At 45.5% G+C, this 25,242-nt stretch overlaps 1 protein-coding gene across 2 annotated transcripts in view; it reads right to left on the reverse strand.

Moving 5' to 3' along the window:
• Positions 1–25,242, reverse strand: part of Tcerg1l (transcription elongation regulator 1 like) — a 183,669-nt gene that overhangs the window by 59,016 nt on the left and 99,411 nt on the right. For both annotated transcript variants that reach the window (XM_060381606.1, XM_021635078.2), the window contains 2 exons: positions 5,387–5,481; positions 1,348–1,436 (listed from right to left, as the gene is read on the reverse strand). In XM_060381606.1, the coding sequence (XP_060237589.1) occupies positions 1,348–1,436; positions 5,387–5,481 (184 nt within the window). The remainder of the gene's footprint in view (positions 1–1,347; positions 1,437–5,386; positions 5,482–25,242) is intronic.

Consider the following 25,242-nt stretch of genomic DNA (forward strand, 5'->3'; position numbering starts at 1 on the left):
TTGAAATAGGACAACAAAGTGGGAATCTTCTGGGCATGAAAATATGTTCAGTTGCCAGGTGCCCAAAGAAGGCACAGAAGCATTAGGCCCTGTCTACCCCCAGGGCCTTGTGTTTCTCTTCCATCTCACAGCTCCTGAGTCATATCTTTTATAATAAAACTGCAATCATAGCTAATCACACTTAAGCACTTTCCTGAGTCCTGTGAGTCACTCTAGAGAATTATCACCAAAATCAAGGGAAGGCAGTAGGAGGTCCTGGCTTTCTAGTCAGCTAGATAGAGTGTGGGTAGCCTGCTGAGGCCTCCTGCAGGCTAGCATCCTTTTGAAGTAGTCTCCCTCTCGGGACTAAGCCTTTAGCCCAGAGGTCTGATGTCAACTCCTAATCTAGTATGTAGGGTCAGAATTGAACAATAGACTCTCAGAGCACTGGAGCCCATGGGCTTGGGGAAGTGGTGCCCAGTCACCTCCAGAGGCAGAGCTGAAGGTGGCCAACAGGAGGTCACTAATGCTGCAATGCTGACACTACCCTGCAAAGAGGGAAAGGAGGCCCTTTCCCTAAGTAGATAAGATAGCCAACACATAGGCTTGTCTCAATAAGACCTGCACAGAGGATGCAAGGCCCTGAGACAGTGAGCAAGTCACTCTTCCGGATGCATGTCATTGCTAGTCTTAGAGAATGTTGCATCCTCTTGGCTCTGTTGCAACTCCCAGAGGGCATATTACCCTGATACCCCCATTGCTGTTCCTGGAGGGCATGTTAGCCTAATGCCATCATTGCTATTTCTCTTGGTTGGATTTAGCATTTCATCCCAGCTGTATATTGCACTCCAATTGTCAGGTTTTAAAACTAATTTTTACTATAATAACCTTTTTATCCTGGTTCCAAATTACTCCATTAGAAAAGGGCACTTTTAAAAACCAAAGACTGTGGCTCCCTCGTGGAAGGTGCTTTGGAGTGAGGCATACTCAGAGATCAGGAATCCTCTCAGGGCAGCTGGAGAGAGCAAGATGCGGCTTTAATTAACAGTTACTTCCTGATGCTCCTTCTTGCAGGAGAGGGAAGAAACTCCTTAGCAGCTCATGGCATGCCACATTTACCTCGAACGGCTGACTTTCTCTGATCTATATGCAACAGTGTTGCTGTTTTAATACATACAAATACACCAAGACCGAAGAGTGCCAGATGTGACAACAATGGAGAATTATACCTGCCCTGGGATGGAGATTTTGTTTTTAAGTATAATACACCCAAGGAGCATGCATTTTCTCTCTGGTGATGTTAAGCAGACTCTGGGACAACATGAAGCTATTTATGTCTTATAGCTCTTCGTTTTAGGGGTGTCTTACCAGGGGGAACCAGGCACAGGTGTAGAGGCCACAGGTCGGTTGCCTTTTGCTTCAGTCTTCTCACCTCTTGCCAGAATGGGAGGAGGCTCCTTTGAATAAAAGAGGTGAGAGATGATTGTTTTAATTCCAAACACTCTCTCAGTTCCAGTAACAAAGTGGAAAGTAACCAAGTCCCGGCAGGCTCAGCTGTCTCCAGCAATGACTGCAGAGCAAAACATCACAGAGAGGAGGCTCTTAGATTAGGCAATCACAAGAAGGCTTGAATTGACAATGGACTACATTACAGGTAGAGCAACCCACAAGAGGCAGCCTCTGGGGTCCCCATTTGTCTGCTCTCAGATCCAGAGACACAGGAAAATCATGAGACTCCTGCATTTCCAGGGGGCAGGGTAGGGGTAGAAAAATCTCACAGGGCACAAATCCAGGACTCATGGGCAGGAGTCATGTGGAGTCATTGTGCCATGACATCCCTGTGTACCGTGACAGAGAACCTCCATGCTGCAAAGTATCCTAGACATACCTGGGTCCCTATGACAGGGGAAGTGACAAGCCTAGTCTACCCCGGGCTGGTCAGGGACTCATTATATAGCCTAGGCCGGACTCACACTTGCAGTGATCCTCTCTCTCAGCCTCTTGAGTACTAGCTGGTGTCAGCCACCATTCCTGGCTCAAGCTGCTGTCCTTAAGTGAGAACAGAGTCCTAAATAGGTTTGGCTGCTCTGGAGGTGAGGGTATTCCCCAACTCTCTGGATCACCTTGCTCAGACAGCACTCAAGGGGTCATTTTTCAAGATATATGTGATTCTGATGCCCAGCTAGGTTTGGAACATATCACTTTCTTTGTCCCCATTTAGAAAAAAAGAGCTGCTTGAACTTTGTATTTCCTAGAAGAAAAGGAAGATTTTTTTTTTCTTTCCAGTTTAAAACAGCAGCAAATGGGCTTTTCTCAGTGTTCTTTTCAGATGGAACTGGAGCAGCAGAGGCAAATCTTGTTTGAAATAAAAGACTCCAGAGGATCACAAGTCTAGGAGGGACCCAGAGCCAGGAGTCTGGCTGTGATACTTAGCTGCCCTATTTGGCTTAAAAATGGCCTAAAGCCTAACTCCCACTATGGAACAGCAACATCAAAAGAAGATGCCTGAGCCTAAGGGCATGGTGGCATGTGCCTTTGATCCCGGTACTCAGGAAGGCAGAGGCAGGCAGATCGCTGTAAATTCAATCCCAGCATGGTCTATAAAGCAAGTCCAGGACAGCTAAAACCAAAGAGAGAGAGACAGAGACAGAGAGTCAGAGACAGAGACGGAGAGAGAAGAGGAAGGAGGTGCTTCAAAAGTAAACAAGCATTAATACAATTATGCCATGGTTCAAGAAAGAAAGGAAATCAGAGAACATACATTCTAGGGATAAGGATCTTTCTAGACCTTTCTCCTCCACCCCACCCCCCACCCCCAGAAGGTTGCATGGCTTCAATCTCAAAACTCAGATCACAACAAAGATGATGGCCTTTCTTTCTATCTGGAAATTCAGGTGAGATAAAAGGGCAGGTGGGTTGTTTCAAATGACAACCTGTTTTGAGCTGAGGATTACAAAACTGAGTATCACTTTGACATTTTAAATCCTGATTTCACCAGCAATAATACTAGCAAATTTTAAGTCATGCACAGGAAAGGATGACTGACCACATGCTCAAACAAATCTAAATGAAGTTAGTATTCATCCCAGTGGCAGAAGCACCCACCACGAGGTCAGTGTAGAAGAGGCAGTGGTGGCACCAATGACCCAGGCCCAGGACAATGCTGCGGCCACAGCTTGTTTTCCTTGGCACTCTTCTGTAGGTTAGGGATAAAGGAATGCTTTGAGTTATGGACATCCTAGGTATAAATGTCTAATGTAGTGAGAAAGGACCCTGAGTTACTAAAAGAGCCAAGAGCAGTGGTTCTCAACCTTCTTAATGCTGTGACCCCTTAATACAGTTCCTCATGTTGTATTAGCCCTCAACCATAAAACTGTTTTGTTGTTACTGCTTAACTGTAATTTTGCTACTGTTATAAATTGTAATATATTTATAATATATAATATATATAATATGTAATATGCAGGGTATCTGATATCTGACCCCTAAGGCTTGAGAACTACTGGGCAAAAGGAATGAACCTGGAGCTGGAGCAATGGCTCAGGAGTTATGAGTACATACTTTTCTTTCAGAAGACCTGAGTTTAGTTTCTAGAGCTCACTTTGGGCTCACAGCTACCTGTAACTTCAGTTCCAGGTATCTAACATCTTTGTCTGGCCTTCTTGGGCACCCACACTGATGTCCACACATCCTCATATAAGTAACTTTTTTAAAATATTTGTTTTCATGAAGGATAAATTCCAAAAAGGAAAAATCTTCCGAGGGTAATGGCTCTCTGGTAAAATCCTTGATAACAACAAAGCTGCTTCATGTTGACTGTGTTATCAAAAGGACCAGTTTGTCCCATCCAACAGGGAAGGACAACAAATCTGAGATGGGAGCAGATGGTCACGAAAGCATCTGCCCTGTTCTGGTAGGTAGATAAATCTGAGAAGGTGACTAAAGCACTGTACCCATGATGCATCAGTGCCTGCACATCACGTGTCTATCTGGGGTCTCTCATGGCCTCTGCTATGGTATCTAAAAGATACCTGCATTTAATAGATGGGTTTTAATTTATACAGCCATCTCGTACATTCATAAGTATAAAAACAAAGCTTTGTGAAATTTTAAAAAGAACCTTCTAGAAGTGGAAAATATTGTTGTTTCCTGTGAGAAAATAAGGTCAGGATAAATAATTAGCATAACAGGGACTATTAAGAAGCACTTGTCTTAACAAACATATATATGTACACATATTATATATATTAAGACCAGGGTTTATATTGCCAATCCAATTAGGAAAACTGGAGGGGATTTTCATTTGGAAGTTAATTGAACAATAGAACTCAACACGGAGCCTCTGAGTACCAAATTATTCAAGTAAATATGGTAGAGTGTAATTTGTGATGGAACCAACTTCTAAATTTGGCAATGCTAGGATTCTCTCCAGCTAATTACCAAGATCTTCTTCATGAGGCGCATGCTGGTTATGATTTCCTGTTGGTGATAAAAATGGCTAATCACGGTGTAAAACTCCTACTTGACAAGGAAGTAATAAAAGTGAATCAGACTGGCAGAAGCTAGTAATAAAGCCACTATTTATGGAAGGCAATAGTGAGGCTAGCTGTGTAATTAATATGTAATTCTGGCAGAGAGGTGCTAACCTCTTCCGGAATACTCATGCGCCAGGGCAAATTTTAATCTACACCAACACACTTGTGACTGGTGTCCACCATTCAATGCTGATACTAGAGGTGGATGTGATGAGGTGAGCTTCCAGGTGACTAAAGCCTAGGATGAGGCTAACTGAGGAACATGGGCCAGGAAGAATAAAGCACTTCCAGTGGCCATGAGGTAGGAACACGGGAGAAAAGTAAGGAGAACATGCTGAAAGTTTCTGAGACACAGAGGTTCCTGGACACACTGGTGAGGGCGAGTGCTCTGCAGGGGAATCCCAGCTTATTCAGAGGCAGGGCTGTGCCCTGGCTTGTCTTACAAGGCCATTTGACAGATGTATGAAGAGAATGGCCTCAAATTAGAATGTTTGAAGAAAAATTGCGACCCCTTGGGATTTCTCTAACAGTAAAACCTAACTTTAAACAGCATGTCAGCAGAAGCCTGACCCACGCGTGCCTTCTCTTTGTTCTGAAAACAGATGCAGTGTGAATGGAACTGGAAGCTAAGCTCCTTCCCACAGGACTCCACCTACGAGCTCTGCTAGGTCAGGGTGCTCTGCCAGACCTCGCCTGGATTTGCTCTCCCTCAGGGTATGAAGGTGCCAGCCTGGATTCAGCTGTGGTGTAGGGCAGACTGGCAAAGCCATTTCATAAATGCCTTGTGAGAAACATGTGGAAGGGCATCCCAGGCCCAGACCTTCCAAACCTAGGGACTGTGTATCTAGAGCACTCCAAGGGTTGACACTCACCTTGTCCTCTTTGTCCCCCACCAGGCTCTTCCTCTCTGGCGCACGTAACATCAGGGTAGGAGGACGGGGTGCACGGCTGTGTTCTTTGCTTTTCTCTGTGGGACCAAAACAGTGGCCATCAGTATTCCATTTGTCATGTCAGTCATGACTTGAAAAATTAAGCAAAGATAAAATGTAGCTTTCAAAATCCAAATCCATTACCAACATTGAAGAGTATAGTGGTAGACTCTGCAGTCTTGGCTTTTCAGCTATAGTCTAGTGACGTTACCCTGATGCCTCAGAGACATGAGTCTCTCATGTGGGCCCTTTCCTGACCTAGCCAAGGATCACACATAACATCTGTGTCTGTAACTCCCTGCAGCCCTCTTTTCAGCTCGTACTTGAAGGTGCTGGCTGGTCCCACTCCATCGGCCACAGTTTTTAGATGGAGAATCCCAAGAATAATGAGTGCACGGAGAGTGTCCCCAACAAAAAACACCCAGAGCTGACGCAGTCCTGCTAGTGGGTCAGTACACGGTGGGAGATGGTAAGAATACTAGCAACAAATGGCTATCCATCGCCACGGCTCAGCCCGTATGTTCCCAGGTCCATGTGCAAATCTGGCTGCTATCACTTTCCTTGTGCTTCCCATGCCCAGGCAGTTGGGAGTTTCCTCCATGTCATCAAACTTCATTTGGGCTTGTGCTCAGCACAGGCTAAATCATCTTTAATAAAGCCGTGTGGCAAGACTACTTGGGATGAGGATGTATAGGACCCAGGTCCCTCCCAGACAGGAACAATGTGTGGCACAGAAGCAGCCTCAATAAACCTTTGATAGCTGATGGCCATATTGGCCACCATGGAGTATCCCTGCCAGGTGTGGAGAGGACTCCAAGGTGGCCAGACCTCTGGCTTATTCCTTGCTCATCACCAAATGGGTAAGGGCTTTTCCTTGGGCTGAAGTGCATGACACTTGAAGAATAATTTCATGAGCAAAGCAATAGGGGAAAACACAAGATCTAGCAAGTCCTAAATGAAAACCAAGTTGAAGTTTAAATCTTCTTTTCCAAAATATATCTCCCAATGCCTTAACACAATAGCAAATGTTTTCAATAAAAGATAGTAGACTGATGACTGTCAATACCAAGAATAGAAAGGAAAACCAAACCATACAAGGACACACCAGCCCAACAGAAAGTGAAATCACCAGAGAAGCGGGAGCAGGCTTTTCATGGTTTGAAAGACATGATACTAAGAAAGTTCTGCTTCCTGAGATAGATCCAGAACTCTTGACACCAACCTCTGCTGGAAAGCCTCCAAAGGGGAAGGTAGGAGATGGAAGAAAAAGCTTTCCCTATTTGTGTATGCCGTATAAATATGCACAAATGTGCACACCCATGCAAAAATACACATGCAAAAATGGTGACCTGGGAATGGCTTCCTCTGGGAAAACATCAGAGCCTGGAGGATGGGACAAGCAGGGCAAAGCTGGGCAGCCATCCTGGCATCTTTCCCCTGCAATATTTCTTGATCTTCCACTGTGAGTACCTTGTACACTGCCAATACCATACCCACTGTCAACACTACACCATCTGCCACCCGTTCTGTGCTGGCTGATGAACAGGGCCGTGAAGATACGATTCTCATGCTGGACTTGGGGTTATCATCATGCTCACTGTGGGTATCTGTACCCTAAAGTCTGTGCCTGCAGAGTCAGGCATCTGCAGGGCATCCTGTTCCTGAGCTGTGAGGAAGAGAACTCTCACTGAGGCATGTTCATTTAGCAACTGTGCTTCCAACACAGAGTGGCTGGGAAACTCTGACCATGGACAGAGCAGCCCTGCAGCACAGAGACACAGCATCTGGTCCAGGCAGAAACATGGATGGCCAGCTCCTCTTCTCCACCAGGGAGTGGGTGTGAGTGCCTAGGGGATGTCATAAGGATGAGGCCCCTTGTCCACCATTGTCACTCTGCAGAAGTCTTTGCTGACATTTTCTCCAGAGGACAGATTACAGGTACTTGTATCCGAAGGAGGAGTCATCACTAGGTCAAGCTGTAGGCAAACAAAATAAACATATAACCCTGGTATCATGGCTTCCTCCTGCCATTGTATGCACAGGACTGAGCTTCCATTTAAACCCTTCCATTCACACAGAAGCCAGACATGCTGACCACAGGGCTCCAGCACAACCAGCCACAGCCACAACCAAGACACATCCCTAGGCCTGTCCAAACCATCTACCCATTCATTTCAAGATTGAACTGGAAGTAAGAAAGGTGTGATGCAGTAGAGGAGTTCTTGCCCTGCACATGTGAGGCCTGGGGTTGGATCCTCAGTACTGACAAAAAACAAAGGGAGGGAGGTATGGAAGGTGAAAGGGAGGGAGGAAGAGAAGAGAGGGAGAGAGGAAGGAGGGAGACAGGCCCACCTTTGGAGGAGCTATCTCAACTCCCCTTCAGATAGATAAACAAATCTAAGTCAAGAGACTAAAGCTAAGAAGATGGGAGAACTTCCTCACCTATGATGCCAGGCTTGCTGCTGAGCACATCAAAATTTCTAGAGTTGTGTCTTCAAGATGGCTCAGTGGTAAAGGCTGACCTCTAGAAACACAGAATGTTACACACACACAAAAATAAATAAATAAATAAATAAATAAATAAATAAACAAACAAATGTGATTTTGAAAAGATTTTTAACTATGTGGTCATAACTGAAGCCCATTTCTTGCCAAAGTGTGAAGTCGGCCTGGACACAGGTCTGGGCCTGCAATCCTGCCTCCATCTTTGACAGAGCAGGGTCAGCAAGTCATTGCATTATCATCCCACAGATCAGTGAAGAAAGGGCAAACAGGCAAGAGAAATGGCCATTTGCTTTGTGACGCCCAAGGCCACAAATACTCATTAAAAATGTACACAAAGACATGAACCTTGATGTCAGCCTTGAGCCAATCTGTCTATACTTCTCCACCTAGTTACCTGCTCTTCCCTGCCCAAAGTGGGGATTTAATGGTCTAAAGAGTCAAGTCAACAGCTCTTTGTTGCTCTGAGGCATAAAGCAGGTGCAAAGCCATCCAGTTTATAGGAGCAGTAGCCCTTGCTCCTTCACACTTTCAGATTCACTGTCGTTGATGTTGTCTGGGATAGTACAAATCCTGACGCTTCTATGCCTTCTCTATGCAACTGAACAGGTTTTTAATCCACTAAGATCCCCAGCTTGCTTTCCAATTTCAGCGGCGGTTTCACTATGGAGACATGGTTGGTTAGGATATTGGCCAAGCTATTGAACTCAGACCCGCCACCCTAAGGGTTCATGCATGCTCCCATGGTGGAATACTGTGATCTCTGGAGACCAACTACCATCCTAAACATCACTAGCAAGACCCCGGTCAGAGGGGCAAAACACGTTTCTGACATTCATTGCACCTTATACGAGGCTCCAGCTCCGGGTCCAGCCTAGGTACCCTAGGTATAGGATAGCAAAGCAGAGTTTATTCAGAAACTTATAGATAGGTACAGGGGTCCTAGTTTGACTTACCTGCACCATAAAAAAGGGGGATGAGCAAAGGTTTGGACTAAGGTGAATGTGGTTGTGAGTAGCTATAATAGGAGATCTAGGCTAGCCAAAGAAATACATGAACCTGTGTCCAAGAGATCATAATGGCCGAACTGCAGGGAAATGCAGAGATGGAGCAACCAGTTAGCTCTTGTGAGAAAGAGAGGGTGCCCCAAGAATCCCCCCACCAGCACTGGCAAGACGGGGCCTATGGAACCCTACCCTTCTGCCTTGCATACAACCCTCACATGCAGGATGAGAGTGAGGTAAACATAAGCTGAAATGACTCCTTGCCCACAGTGACACAGCTCAGAGCAGATACAAGTAGGGGAAGAGAAAAGGCAAATTGAAGGGAATCTGGATGCTCTGATTACTGCCCTGGACTCAACATATTTAATTACTGAACTGAGAGCTATTTTGTGACTGGAAGTGAGTGGATGGGTTTTTACTACCCAAGAACGAGCCACAAGCCATTAGGTTTGGACTTTATCCAAAATGTCATAAAGAGCAAGCTGTACAGAACAAGACAGGACAGACTTTGCAAGAAAGGAGCAAGGCTAGGTTTGCCTCTACATTGCATACTCTATGATTACAATATTGTAGCTATGGTAAAAGACACACATGCATGTCTGAGGCTATGCAAATCATGTCCAAACAGGTTAGTAAAATTGACAGGAAGGCCAGGTGTCTATAATGCTATCCCTGAACAAAGAAAGCATGGCTTATGTTTATCCCCCATTATCTTAAGAAAGCATACTGGAGTCTTTATTTTACTAGAAACAGTTGATCTTTGGAAAGATCTGATTTTAAAACCTAGCCTTTGAGATTCATGGGTTTATACTGGTCCTCTTGAGTGCTTCTTGGAGAAAATATTTTTGATGATCATTTTAAAGCCCTTCAATGCAGACACATATCCCCTGAATACCTGTGACAAATGTCTGAGCCCTGTCCTATGTGGTTTCCTTAATCGCCAACACTTTTTAACAGCCATTGATTTTGCAGACCCTGTGGAGGTGCTTGGGAGAAGCTCCTTAGGCCCCCCAGACATAATTGGGTCTGCACCTCAGCCATTCCGCTGTGGAAGTGCTTACTCTACAGCTCTCCATGGGCCGCTTCCAGGGTCCACTCTGACATGCTTAAGTACTCTTTGCTTTGGGCCTCTCCACAGACTCTGATGATGCCATCGTAAAGGACTCCCTGAAGTGGCAGAGAGAGCTGGTTTATGAAGCAAAATCAACAAGTTGTAAGACTTCAGGCCCCCATGTACCTGGGGGAGTGCAGGATATATTTCCTCCTAGGAGCAAGGCGTGAAGGTAATACCTTCCCTGCAATCTGTCTATTGATCAAGCCTGACTTTGACTGGAAGGCTCTGCAGAGGCTTTCCCTTCGAATTTTCTTCTTTGCAATCTTGAGGGCCAGGAGAAAAAGGATGATGGCAGGGTAGTCTGGGAGGACAGAAGCCAGAGCTGTAATGCCACAGGGACTGGCAGGTGTTGGCTTCCTATTCTCAGGATCAGGCACAGTACCCCCTGTTGGTGGAGGGTGATGAGGAATGTGGTGCTATCAAGGCAGTGCTCACAGAGGACTATAACAGCTGGCCAGTGAACAGAGGGTTTCTCAGAACCCTTGGAGGTACAGCCAAAATCAAAGCAGGACTTCACGAGCCACTGGCATAGCAGTAGGGGACAGAACTGTCCTTCCGATGAACAGCTCCAGGAGCAGGACAAGGAGTTTATCACCTGACTGAGGAGCCTATGCCAGGATGCTAAGGCCAAGCATGAGCCCTGCCAGGAAGTGGACAACAGCACTGTCCTCAGAGATCCCCTCCCAGGAAGTGAATGACAGAGAAACAATCACCATTCTGCAAATACACTGCCAAGCTCCGCTCAATCCCTACAGCCAGCTAGAGGACACTGGGTCTTGTAAGCACAGGCTCTTGGGTTCATGGTGTCCATTTGTGAGATAATCCTGACTTCCCCAGCACTACCACAGGGACCTCTTGAAGCTCCACAAAACTGAAGATCATTTTCATGGCAACGCAAATCACTTCTGAGTCCTCCTAAATTTTTCACAGGTTGTGATTTCAGAGTTGACAAGTGACAGAGAGAATTGATTTTCCACCCATTTTTATTTTCTTGGAAAGTCCTATGCCAATGAGGTGGTAAAACACTCAGACAGGAGGGCAGAGCTGAGCTTCCTCGAGGTGTGGGGATTCTGGACTGTAAGACCATGCTATCCCTGAAGGTTGAGCCACCCTGTAATGTGACTCCACCCTGCAACAGACACCAGTTTCTCCCTTCCACCATTGCTCCACTTGACTGTAGGAGAATGCTATGTCATCACTGGACAGAAAAGCCTGTTCCCTACAATGTTCCAGAACCTGCAATGGTCTGGTTGTCTGATGCAGGCAGACCACACGAGGCTATGGACACAGGACCGTTACCTGTCACAGCTATGTGAAGGAGGCTATAGCATGGGTGTCCTCTGGGAGTGCAGGGAGAGAGGGGGAACCTGAGACACACTTAGGCTCTTTGATGATGTGTGTGGTACGTATGTTTCAGTATCATGAAAGTACTGGGCAATGCCACATGTTTTCCAGAGTGCTGTTTTCAAGCTACCAGGGCACTGTAGCCACCTACCCCAGAAGCCATCTGTGACCTGCAATACCCAGAGGAAGCTGACATCATGTACATTCTGGATCCAGAAAGTGACCGGGGAGCCAGCCACTAGCCTATCTTTCTGGCCTCCATAACCATGTGTTCAGAGATGAATTAATGGGCCGTGAGTGACCCTGCACAGCTTCAAGAGTAGTAGCAAAGTCCTGATCTCCAGCCTAAAGTCGAGATTTTAAAAGGAGGAACATTAAATTAGACCGTTCCTTTAAGAAAGCACACATTCTGTAAGTACTCTGTGGTTAGCACAGGGCAGCAGTGGGACCTGGCCACAGGCTTGAATCAGGAAAAGGGATGGATAAATGGTCTAGGGCTGGACAAGAAAAGGACAGGTTGGGATAGGAGGGGACAGGAAGAGAGAGATTCGTGTGACCTTAAAAGATGCAGCAATTTCTCCAAAAAGCTTAAATTCATTTCAGTAGCAAGCTGAGGTATTCAAGCAACACCCACCTTTCAAGGCAACAAGGAAATCACAGCTGTAGGAGAAGGAAAGCAGAGACTCACTCCCCACATCTGAAGAGGCTCCACTGCTCTCCAGGAAGCTGGTGCTCTGAGAAGCTCTGGATCGTCACAGCTGGATATTAGTACTTGGCCTAGCAGAAGTGGGACAAGCTCTCCAAAGCCCTAAGATGCTGATACTGTGCACAGGCAGATGTACACACAAAGGTAACACACAAAGAGATAATATGCATATATACATACCCACAGACACAAAGAGACACATAGGTACACACAAGTTCACACAGAGCAAAAGTCCATACACACAGAGACATGTATGTACACACAGCTTCATATGCTGAAACATATGTGCACATGGGTATACACAAAGAAACAAGTGTAGGTACACAGGCACATGTGCACACGCTGGCATACACATATACAGACACATGTATACATACATAAACAGGGGTGCACATATACACACTCACAGACACAATTGTGGGGTTTCAGCACCACAGATGTATGTGATGTGCCAGGGCAACACAATACTCCAACCCCTCTGCCCCACCCCCACTATAATTTAAGGCCGGTTCTTATTTATTTTTCATCTGTGAATGTGTCTCCAGGCTGGTGGCCATTTTTTTTTAACCTAGCAGCTTCTACATTTGTAGACAGTTATGAAGTCTCTCCCTTTCTCTTGGCCTGAGGGTGTTTACAACTTCCTGTGTTCTCCCAGGATCTGTATCATCAGCTGCTTCCCCAGGGCCACAGATCACTAGAGGGTGTTTACTTGGGTGCCTGAAGGGTGAGCCCCATGGCCCACACAAGATCACAGCACAAGAGACTCTGAGGATAGCATGGATGGAGTCTCCCTGGGGTGGAAAGCTTGTGGCCTGTGGCAGGTGCTTTGAACCTTTTCATTGCAGATGACATACTTACTTTGTAAAAGATAGTGTGTTTAAAGAAAGATGATGGCACAATTGAAATTCTCCAAAGCTTAGTGGAGACAGGCACACAGCCACCACACAGCACCACAGAAACACATTGCCCAGGCCCCTACCATACAGCACCTCTCGGCCATTTCCACAGAACACTGCCAACCTTTCTTCCAGCCCACCACTTTCCTCTCTCCTAACAGGCCACTATCCACTCTCCCCAGACCAGCACACCAACTCCTGTTCCCATAGCAGTCTGCTGTCCTCCCCTGTGGGCACACCTCAATCTGCTGATCCTCCGGCTGTCTGGAAACCACTCAGAATCAGGCGTGAGATGCCTGCAATCCCACTCATCAAAGCTCAGATAGGGGGAACGAAAGGTATTCAAAGAAGAATTTGTGCCACCTTGTTCTAAGCCTATCTCAAGGGCTCCTAGGATCCTCAGGCCCAATCAGAGGTATCCATAACATCACAAATGCTCTGGGGAGGCAGGTCCTCACTTGCTAGCCGTCGCCATCATTAAGGCAAATCAGAATCGATAGATGGGATGATGACACTCCACTCCAGAGAGCCACAGCTAACCGTGTAACAAGAAAACAAAGCAATGCCAGTAGCTCTGGCGTACCCACTTCGGGAACGTGAGTCTGTGACAACTCCTACACACTCACAGGAAGGCTGCACCTGGGTAGCTCGCTGTCTCCGAGGTTCCCATTCTCGTGGTTTTAGCTCCGTCTTTCAGCCTGTGCTGATGACAGGTGCGAGCAGCCCAGTCACTATAATGTCTTTCTGCAAATACCCATTCCTGTCTCTCTCTACTGTGGACAAAGCAGACAGTCACACTGAGGGCTGGGAGAGCTGGAAACTGGAGCATGAGACATGCTGTATTGGATATTATATAGTGTCTTATAAATATAAGAAAATACAAACAAGCTTTATCGCCACACTGAAGACTTTTTAAATTTTTTTGAAACTATAAAATAAATGTATCATTTCCCCTTCCCTTTCCTCCTCTAAACATGTCCTCGTTTTCATTAATATGTTTATATACACACATGTACATGTGCGTGTGCACACGAGCATACACACACACACATGCCATACACACATAGCATATATTCCTAAAGCCAATTAAGGATTGCCCAAACTGGGAGAAATAATCTTCTCCGGGAAAGCACGGGGTATCCAATACCAAATGGCCAGCCCCTGAAAACACTGAAGACTTTTAAAGTCCCATGTCTAGAGCTCACTGTGAGTTCAAGGAAAAGAAGAGACTTTAAGAGGGATTGGTGCTAGTCTAAGGTGCATTTTGACAAGGTTAAAATTAAGTCTGGCTGTCCTAACATTCAAATACTGCCAGGGACATTTGTCATTTCATATTTTAAAACTTCCTCAAAGTACCTTTTTATACACCCTTCAGTTAAATATAGAAGAGAAAGGCATGATTAAATGTATTCATTTTCTAAATTGCATCATTAAATTTTATCAAATAGGAACATTGTGTAAAAATAGGATTCAATATTAAAGCAATTGTAACACAAGAAAGAGATTTGTGACACCCAAATCTCTAAGATGGGGTAATTATAACCACAGAGTGGATCTCAGCTTAAGCTAAGTCATTACTTCCCAGGATGACAGTGTTGCTGGTGTCTGGGGTGTGTGCTGCATTCAGAAAAACTTCCCTCTTGCCAATCTATTTGTTTTGTGTGATTCTTTAGGCTGCCCACTGGATCTGAGCTCATACCCCCATGGCAAGGTCACCAGGGAAGATTGTTCTACAGTTCTCTGCCAGGACACAGAGGAAGAAGAATACCAGGACAAGGAGAAGGAAGGAAAGAGCTGCAGCTGGCTTGGATGAGAGAAGACTGTCTCCTCTATCTGATCTGAGACATCGGCAGATAGGCTGGGACAGTGGCTACCACTTCTGGAGGAAGAGAGATCTGGGCTCCACCCAGAAGCTACAGGCTGAAATCAGATGGGCTTGGTGTCAAAATCCAATTCAGTCATGAAAGAAAATTGATTTCTGTGGTGGTTTGAATAGGTAGTGCCTCTACAGACTCATGAGTTTGGCCCATAGAGAGTGGCACTTTAGGAGGTGTGGTCTTTTGGGAGGAAATATGTCACATTAGAGGCTGGCTTTGAGGTGATATATATATATATATATATATATATATATATATATATATATATATATATTATGTTCAAGCTATACCCAGTGTTGAGCCAGTCTCCTCCTTGCTGCCTGCGGATCAACATGTAGAACTCTCAGCTAGGTCTCCAGGACCAAGTCTGCCTGCATACTGCCATGATGATCATGGACTAACCTCTGAAACTGTAAGCCAGCCCCAATTAAATGTTTTCTTTTATAAGAGCTGGCATGCTCATGATGTCTCGTCACAGAAATAAAACCTAAGACAGCTTCCTTCTCCGATTTTCAAAATCTCCAGCCACAAAACAGGATGATGGCTCTGGAACAAGATGCATTCCTGGTGCCATGTGATACACAACACAGTGGGTGTTCCTGATACAGTGTCTATTGGGGGGAAAATCCATTTGAGCTAGCCTTATGTGCCCTGGGGCCAGAATCTTCAAGGCCTGGATGCGTCTGAGGGATGCACAGCGGGAGAACTCCGGTGGGTTGATAAAGTAGAAGCAAACACCTAAACACAACACAGGCATAAATCAGGATTTATGATTAATTCGTCCTAGGGCACTGCATTTGCATGATTTAAATGAACAGATACTTAGGCAGCCTGAGCCCAATGCACAAGCGTACTTACTGTGCTGGCAGCTCTGTGTGATGGAAGCAGGAGGGTGGCTTCAGAAGAACACTGGGCTCCCTCGGCAAGTTCAGCGAGCCTCTTTTGATTTACATGCCTGCTGGTTGAGCTTGTGCCTGCCGCTCTCCTCCAGAGAGCTCAGATTGAGCCAGCGCCGACTTCTGCAGACTAATCTACATGGAAATGCAATCCTCACCTAACTGATTTATTCCCACATTTAGATGTAATAAAATTAATAGCGCAGTTCTCAGCTCGGTTGATGAAATTAACTCAGACTTTCTTAAGCAACTTCTTCAGTTATTTTCTCTATTTTCAAAAGGCAAGCTACCCCAGTCATTTGATACAAATGGCTTTAATTAGCTTAAGGCAAACATAACCTTTAAGGAATGCAGGCTTGGGATCATGGGTCCTATACTGAAGAATGGGAACAGTTCTGTGAGGATGGATTTCATTTGTCACATCAGGCCACACCACCTGATTTGGGCTGCCACCAAAACAGACCAACCACACATTATTTGGAAGAAAAATTTTCTGCCAGAGCATCAAGACGCCACCCTGTCAACAATGCCAGGCAAAGTGCATTTGGATGACAAGGACAGTACTTTTTGAGGGATGGGGAGCACCTGTGTTCTAGCACCATGAGACACAGCAGAGACTTGACCGCTTTAGCAGCCATAGGCATTTTCCAGGGAACTTGCAACTTTAATGCCTATTTCATTTAGTAATATTAAAAATGTAGAGCGATCAATCCTAACATACTGTAAAGCATCTGGTAAAACAAGACCTTCTATGCAGGAAGCAAAGCACCTTGCCAGGGTCCGTCTTTCCAATATTGCATTGCACTGAACCTCGGGGATTCCTCAGTCCACGTCAAGCTAGAATCAGGATTTCTGGCCCACAAAGTAACACTTCTGACCTTGGGATTCCCTTGCCCTTCATGTTAGAAGCCAATCCTATTGTTTCCTCGTCAGACCTCACTCTCGGGTATTCATCCCTGCCCACAGCCCTCCCCATGACACGTCATGATTATATTTATCTAGAGGCACGTGGTTTCCATCTCTGATACTCATAGCCCCCACTGCTCCCCAAGTTGAGCTGGAAATGTCCTCCCTAAGTCTCCAGACCACATGGAGGACCGTGTGTTCACTACAGAGCAGACTGGAATCATTGGCTACTGTGTGTTCTTTCTCAGAAGGCAGAAACCTTGACCTCAACATTTCTTTCCACAATCCTTGTTTCCAGGTGAGGCTCAGCCACCCTCCTTGGGCTGGTTATGCCCCTATTACTTCTGAGGCTCAGCCACACTCCTTGGGCTGGCTATACCCCTATTACTTCTACATCAAGTGAGAGGAAGAGCAGATTGTTCCTGTGTCTCACCATGCTGCTTCTTTGTGCCTCTATGGCTCAGGTTCTGAGGACTAATTTCCCTCTCTGCCTGGTAACTTCCCTCTTCACCTCTTCTCAACAGAGTCCCACTGTCACACCCCTCAAAACCTGTACCCAGGCTGCCTCACTGAGCATCAGGGTTCTCCCTGCCTGTGTAATTTTAGCTGTTTGCCTATTGCCATTCTTGTGCACCACGCATAAAGGACCCATCTTGTGTCTGTGAGCTCTGGAACAAAAGTCATATCTCTTAATCTTAAGTCAATTATAAATCAACTGTGTGATTGACACACATTAATTGCCTAATGAATGCTGAGTAGATGACTAGCTGAGTGCTATAGTGAATGACCTGCTATCCACAGGAAGAGACAAATGGGCTTGTCATCTGCGCTTCCTACTTCTCATGTGGAGAGCAAATAAAAGAGAAACAAGCCAGAAATTAAACAAGCAGAGAAACACAGTGTCCTGCAAGAGCCAGGACAGCTGGTATGGGAATTCCACTACCAGACCAAAACCATAGTCAGGCAGGGATCTCAGCAGTGAATGGCAGGTGGGGGAGGAGGCGGGGCGCACAGCCTTCGAATGAGAACTGGCTGCCACAGCTCTCGTTCTGAGAGCACAGCAAGGGAGGGTTGTCACCCATTCTGAGGTGTGAATCGGCAGCCATACCAGCAGCAGAAATAAGGATAGCTGTAGAAGACAGATCAACAGGGTTACTGGGGCTCATATGAGAGAGAAGAAATCAGGGCTGTTCAGAGCCCACACATTATCCTCGAGAGAGGGCACTCTTTTCACCAGGCGAGAGCACAATGTTAGAGCCAAGGAACAATGGGGACTGTGAATTCTCAGATATTTTTGGATCTGTTCACTGTGATAGTCACATATCATTGGATTTGTATCTTCCAAGGTCCCAGCTAATCTACAGTCAAGAGGTTTGTCCTACCTCAAGTCTGCTCTTTGTATTCTGTTACCCTGAAGTTCAGGATACATGTTCCTGACCTAGCAGGAAACATTCTGCCTGGGGGCCCACTCCTGACATCCATGAGCTAGTCCCACTTAGAACTGAGTTCCTGCCCTAAGATCAGAGGAGCATTAGCAAGGATATCCCTGCCATTCTGTACCATGGTGGGAAACCAAGACTTAGGACATTTGCTGTATCTATCTAGATGAAGGGTCTTTCTAGGCCTCCTTGGGGTCTTGAGTTTGCAACACCTTTTGCCTCATCTACTATCCACCCGCCACAGCCCATCCTAAGTGGAGAGTCAGACTTTTGCATTCTGTGAAGGTCCTGGGACAGCCCAATGCATCTGTTACCCACTAAGCTCTGTGCCAGGCATCTTTGGAAGGACTCAACCCCACCAATTAAGAGGGAAAAAGGAACAGGTGTTCTCAAAGGTGTGAACTCCTTGCCTGTCCTTGGACCCTTCCCTTGTGCTCTTGGGCCCTTGTGCTCTTGATCCCTGCTGTTAAGGGGTCACTTTGAACATGAGTAGAATGTATGCCCTCCATCCCAGGTTGCTCTTTGCCTCCTGAAAAGCAGCTTCCTACTTTGGTCCCCAGGATACTTCCTGGTCAATGGGTGGCAGGGACTTTGCCATTCCTTTTCTCCTCGGGTGCAATGAGAGCAATGCATACACTAGCTTTTGACAAGAAGATGGAGAGCTTCAGCACCATGGTGGTTAATTGGTGGCATTATTTATGTGTTTCAAATGCTTGTGAAGTTCCCTGGCTGTTTCTGAAGCAATTAGTCTCATCAATGGCAAGGTTTATGAGTTGAAATAGCAAGGATTAAAGCACTGCTTAACAGTATGGAACACAATAAAAATGAGTGTGCCCTGCTGGTCTCCAACACAGAGTGCCTAAGAAATGGGTGCCCAAGTTTTTCAGAGAGATTGTGAGTCCCTTTTTCCAACAGTTGCCACTGCCAAATCCATACCAGAAATACCCAAATACAAGGCCTGCAATGGAAGGAAAGGAATGAGAGAAGCCCAAGGCAGGGAACCACAGAGGTGATTTTACTTTTGATGGTCCCAAACGTCTAATTAGTTGCCATAAACAAAGATGAAATTCTGTATTTCCTAGTTCTAATAACGAGCATCAATTTCAATAGCATTAATTCAAAACTATTCTAGAAAAAAATCAAAAGGTGGTTTATACAAGTAATTCAATAGTTTTGACTTCAGCTTTTTTTTTGAAGTGTGTAAATCATTTATCTTTAGGACTGTACACTTTAAATAAACTTAAACAGATGTCATATTCACGATTTAACTTCTAAGATGCAGGGATAGATCAACAACTGGACTGTTCCATTCACCCCAGCTACACAATTCTCATAGGACAAAGTGAATTATGCTACCCATCATATAGGTTTATATATATTTCACATGTCTGCAGCAATATTGAGTTTGTATTTGCCTCCTGTCTTTTCCTGATCGCTAGCACACCATGACGTATACTTGCTTTGAATCTTCTTTTAAAATATGGTGGTTTTGAGATTCAAGTAGATAAATCCCACTTCATCCTTTTTTTTTCTTTCTTTCTCAACGTGTGTGTGTGTGTGTGTGTGTGTGTGTGTGTGGCTGGGGGGCAGGGCTGGTGTCAGAGGAGAACCTTAGGGATTGGTCCTCTCCTTCTACCTTGTTTGAAACATGGTCTCTTGTTGTTTACCACTGCAGATAACAATCCAGCCCTCAAGTCTCCATGGTTCATCCAATCCCTACTTCTCATCTCTTAATAGGAGTTCTGGCATTAACAGTCTGTACTATTGAATTTTTATGGTTCTGGGAACCTGGGCTCAGGCCCTCATGCTCATGCAGTAAGTAATTTACCCTGTGAACATTTCTCCAGCCATGACAATCACCATCCTCAATGACTCAATATGCACCATGTTACATGTTAGTCTATACTTCACCACTGTGTTTGTATGGAGAAATGTACTTGAAAGTATGTTTGCAAAACATACAGAGCTTTTGAAAAGAGCAGCTCTGAATATTCTGAATGGCTAAGCACTCCAGAGCACTTCAGTGAGGATGAGTTCCCAGAAGAAATAGGGCTGGTCCAGATGATATCCTGGGCCGGTTCCTAACACACTTCTCACTGACGTGCTCTTTTCTTTGTCCCAAAGATGTCAAATTACAAATGGTGTGAGTCTTGTCCCTGTAGTCAGACAACAGCATTGAGAGTGCCTCTGAGCAAGCCCAGGCCAGGACATCTGTGTGTGTGCTTCTGTGAGCTCTTTACTCTCATTTCATCCCTATCTTTATCACAAATTTTGGATATGTCTGCCCTCACAGATTTTACCCAGCTAAAAACTGTGAGCTACATTACTGACTGATCTGATAAGACATGCCCATTGTTGGAAATGTGGCATGAACATCATGAGAGTAACCAAATGCTTTCTAATTGGATATAAGGCCTCTTCTCCTCCATGGGATAAAACCCACATTTGGCACCATTATCAGAATGAGAAACTGTACCTAGAGAGGCCACAGGCCCTAGGCGAGAAGCTTTTACTATCATTGTACTAAATTGACATTAAACTGACTCTTAATTACTTATTATTCTACATTCTACCCATAGATGGATGAATCTCTCAACCCTCATCTGAGAATCTTCTATTTGTAATAGATGGAGATTAACACAGAGACCCACAGTGCAGAGAATAAGAGATTGTGGAATGCTCTGTTTTAAATGGGACATCTATATCATACCTGTTTCTTTCAAGGGTGAGGAATCATTGCAGAAGAGGGGTGAAGAAAGAGTGTAACAGCCAGTGGATGACTACAAGGAAACTCTATTCTGGTCTATAACAAGACAGTTGCACATATGAACTCACAGTAGTTGTGACAGCAGGCACATATTTCATGCAAGCTCAAGTAAAAGCAAATCCTAGCATGGAGTGGGGAGGTTGGTATGACATTCTATCCCTGGCTAAGGAGCTGCTGGCAAATGATAGCTTCTGGGAAAGGGAGGGTCAATTTTCTTTAGCAGCTTTGTCCTGGTAATCTGGCCATGCTCCAGTGGAAGGCCATACATATAAGTATAGGTGAGGAGCACAGACTGGACTTGATTGGAAAAAACAAGGACACATAGTTGGGTAGGTAGGGAAAGGGGGTAGATCTGGATCTGTGAAGGGGTGAATAAGATCAAAACACATCATACAAAATTCTTAAAGAACAAATGAAAAAAGGAAAAACAATAATTATACAACACAGATGCCAGAAAATGCAGAAAAGTAACAGATTTGTGTTAAAGTATGTCCAAGTCACTTTTGCTTCCCCTTTTCTGTGCTGCATACTACCTAAGCAGCTCTGCTTTCGAAAATGATTTTGAAGCATCATAGTCTGTGAAGGGAAACATGGGCTTCTGCAGAGGCATCAGGAGTGAAGTCACACATCCTCCTCCACACCCAGTGTAGTCATGCTCAGGGAGCTTTGCTGCAGGTCATAGGGCTGATCATCCCACCTACAGATCATCATGGGAACCAAGCATGGCTGTGGTACTGTAGATGCTTCTCTGCTCAGCATGTTCACAGGTGAGAGCACAAATTTGGCTAGTTTGAGTTGTCAACATAAGGGTAAGTTGAGGTACAAGTCTGAGGACAAGAGTTTATCTCAGCCAAAAGTAGAAATCTAATTCTAGGTGTCCAGGAAAAGGGCTCCTGAAATGACATCAGAGCTTAAGTTCAGAAAGAAAATGGGAGCTGAGAAGAGATGAGAGAAAGGAGAAAGGGGAGATGAGAAGAAAGGGGAGACAGAAGACCAAAGGGGGCATGTAGAGCCACTGCTTAAATATACCATGTCTAATACAGAAAGAAGTTCTGATGGGCCATCTTCCACCTCTCCACAGGTTACCTGGGACCCACATGGCTTTGTGCCCACCTGCTCCCACAGTTTCAGCTGCTTCAGGGTCACTGACATGAGAACCTGCAGCCTACCTCTGTACCTTCCTATCATATGTGAGGGACCCATGGAAGTCATGTCTGGCTTGATAGGCTATACCTTACTGAAAATTGACTGTGGGTTTCTTACTCCCCAACACAGCAGTGAAACCAAAAGACACCCCAATTCATGTCCCCTTGGCTAGACCCTGGTATGCCCTCACACAGTTTTCCAGGCACTATGGGAACTGTGATATAGGTGGAGTGGAAGGGCATGCAGCCTCAGTGAGGCAGCGGAGCAACCTGGCCAACTCTGTGGGAACACAAGAGCAGGAGAAAGCAACTTTGGGAGGACTTGGCAGAGCCTACAGGGAGAATGTTAGAATTCAGGCCTCCTAGATGGGTTTTTGAGAACCCATCCCTGACAACTTAAGATCATTCCTTTTGCTCAGTATTTTAGCACACACATTCTCTGTGTCAGTGGGCTGTTTTATGGGCACAATGCTAATGGTGCCTAATGCTTCAACAGACTACAACACACACTACAATTTGATTGGCCCTGCTGCCTGGTACACACACCCTTTCTGTCCTTAGTTCCCTGTTCTAAGCTTTGTCCCTTGAATATCTTCACCAGACCTCCTCTGGGACCTGTAAAGTCACATCCAGTCGTCATTAAGTCTAAGATCTACTGGCCACTCTGCCAAGCCTCGCTGCCTTTTTCTCACTTGCAGGGCTCACGGCACCCTGGGCTGACAACATATCTGCCAGCATTCCCCTAGGGATGAGGAGCAAGTGGGAGATGTTAGGAAGGACTGCCAAGTACCAGGCTATGTGAACTGGGCTGGGGGAGACAAGGGTGGCCCACCCCGGTCTGGTGGATGGAGGCCTGAAGATGGACCTGCTAACAATGTTTTCAAGATAGATCCAGTGTCTGGTACCACAAGGGTAAGTCTAGAGTCCTGACTTCAAATATACCGTCTAAGTTCTGTTATTGCCGGCTGCACAAAGAAGTTCAGAAGGTCAGCTGCTGCCTACGAGTGTCCACAGTGGGAGCAGAATGTCCCCACCACAAATCAAGAATGTGTGTGCCTATATCAAAGCCATCACAGAACGGCTGAGACTGGAGATGGCAACGTCACCCCAGCATACACTTTCACTGCTGTTGTTAAGAGTCATCTAGCAGAAGTCATTGGACTAACAATCTGGAGCTTACAACACCCCAGGAGTGCAAAGCCCTGTGTATGATCCCAAACTCTGCAGAACAAACAACAGCATAGAACCTTGTGAAGAACTGGGGATGTGGGTTCTTAGTTTCAGACAGGAAGGAAGGAAGAAGGAACACAGGAACAAAGGAAGGAGAGAGAGAGAGAGAGAGAGAGAGAGAGAGAGAGACTATTGTGGACATTTACATCCACATGTGCACAAAATTCATTGCTGACAACAAACTGTTTCTAGAAGTTTCTTCCATGTTAGGGATAGAGAAGGATTCTATGTGCTTCTAAGATGGGAAGGAGAGCTGTATTTTGAGTTGTAGTTTTCATTTTTAAAGAGAGAACACTTGCCTTTTGTAGCATAACTAGAAAATAATCCACATAAATAGTTAAGAATTATAGATATGGACTGAGAAGGTTGTAGTTATATAGCTAGGCACAAGCATGTGTGTGTGTGTGTGTGTGTGTGTGTGTGTGTGTGTGTATGTAACAACAATTAGAAAAGAGAGGTCATATATTTGAAAAAGAGCAAGGAAGAGATATACATGGGAAGGTTTGGAGGAAGGAAAGAGGAGGAAGTAATATGACTGTATTATAATCTCAAAAAAATAAAACGATAAAAAAAAGAATTGTTAGGTACAGATACCACAGTGTCCCACTGTTCTGAGGTGGGTCAGGCAAGCACTTCGCATGAGGAAGTCTGGAGTGGAGGGGCTTATTCTAGTCTGAAGATTCAATGGCAAGAGGGCTAAGGCTACAATGAGTCTGGTTTGCTTGATACATCCCATATTTGCTGGGAACATCAATCCTATTTGTTAAACCTAGAATCATGCCCTCCATGATCTCCTCAAGGCCATGCCAGGGAGCTGGAGTACCCTGTGCTCACCCCATGTGAGGTGAAACTGCCCACCCCAGAGGCCAAGCCTTGGATCTCCTGGGAAAGGAGTTGGAGGGTAAGATTGTGCTCCAGCTCTCTTTCCTGCTGCAGCCCTATAGCTCAGGAGGGCTAGGGAATCTGTCTCCACTGTAGTGTGATGAAATCAGGGTGTGGTTCAGTGAGCAAACAACAGCGTTTTGGTAAAGTTAAGGAAGAGAGCCAGCATGACTGATGCCAGCTTCAAGGCAGTTTTAAACTTCTTGGACTCATGTCTCAGCAGCCCAGTAGCCTTTGCTGGGCTCTGCACCAAAGTCCTAGAAGGCCTCTTGGACATCACTGGGCTCCACAGATAGACTGTCACCTCCTAGAACTGCTCCAAGAAAGAGCAGAATTCTCAGCTGGACACTTTTGTCTTTAGATGGCTGGTGATTTTGCTAGTAAAATATAGCTCCCCCTCTTAATTATTGTCTTCTTGGTTGGATCATGTGGCTGTTGGCATTCCCCATGTATATGGGTTGAGTCTTGGCCTGATAGAGTCTGGATAGGAGACCACTCAGCACTGTGATGCAGAAGTAGGAGGCAACACTGACAGTTGTTACATGGCATTTGTCTTAGTCAATGTTATATTGCTGTGAAGACACACCATGACCATGGCAACTCTTTATAAAGGAAAGCATTTAAGGGGGGGTTGGCTTAGAGTTAAGAGGTTTAGTCCATTGTCATCATGGTGGCAGACATGGTGCTAGAGAGGTAGCCAGGAGTTTTGCATCTGGACCACAGGAAGCAGGAAGAGAGAGTGACACTGGGCCTGGCCTTGAGCATCTGAATCCTCAAAGCTCACTTCTAGTGACATAATTTCTCCAACAAGGCCATCTACTACAACAAGATCATACCTCTAATACCACTCTCTGTGAGTATATAGGAGGCCATTTTTATTCAAACCAACACAATCAACTTAGAGCTCCCAAATGTGCATCTCCTTGAAGCGAAGGGTGTTTGCCTAAGGGTCTGCCTCTGGTGTCTATTAAAAGCCATAGAGCCTGTGGGAAGATTTACTCTTCAAGGCACAGAGTTCCTCAAGAGGGCACGTCCAGCTCCCTTCCATGGTAGAGGATACCTCCAACCAGTGCCCTCCTGCCTTCCCATCA

Source organism: Meriones unguiculatus, chromosome 1 (assembly GCF_030254825.1).
Source record: "Meriones unguiculatus strain TT.TT164.6M chromosome 1, Bangor_MerUng_6.1, whole genome shotgun sequence".
NCBI lineage: Eukaryota > Metazoa > Chordata > Mammalia > Rodentia > Muridae > Meriones > Meriones unguiculatus.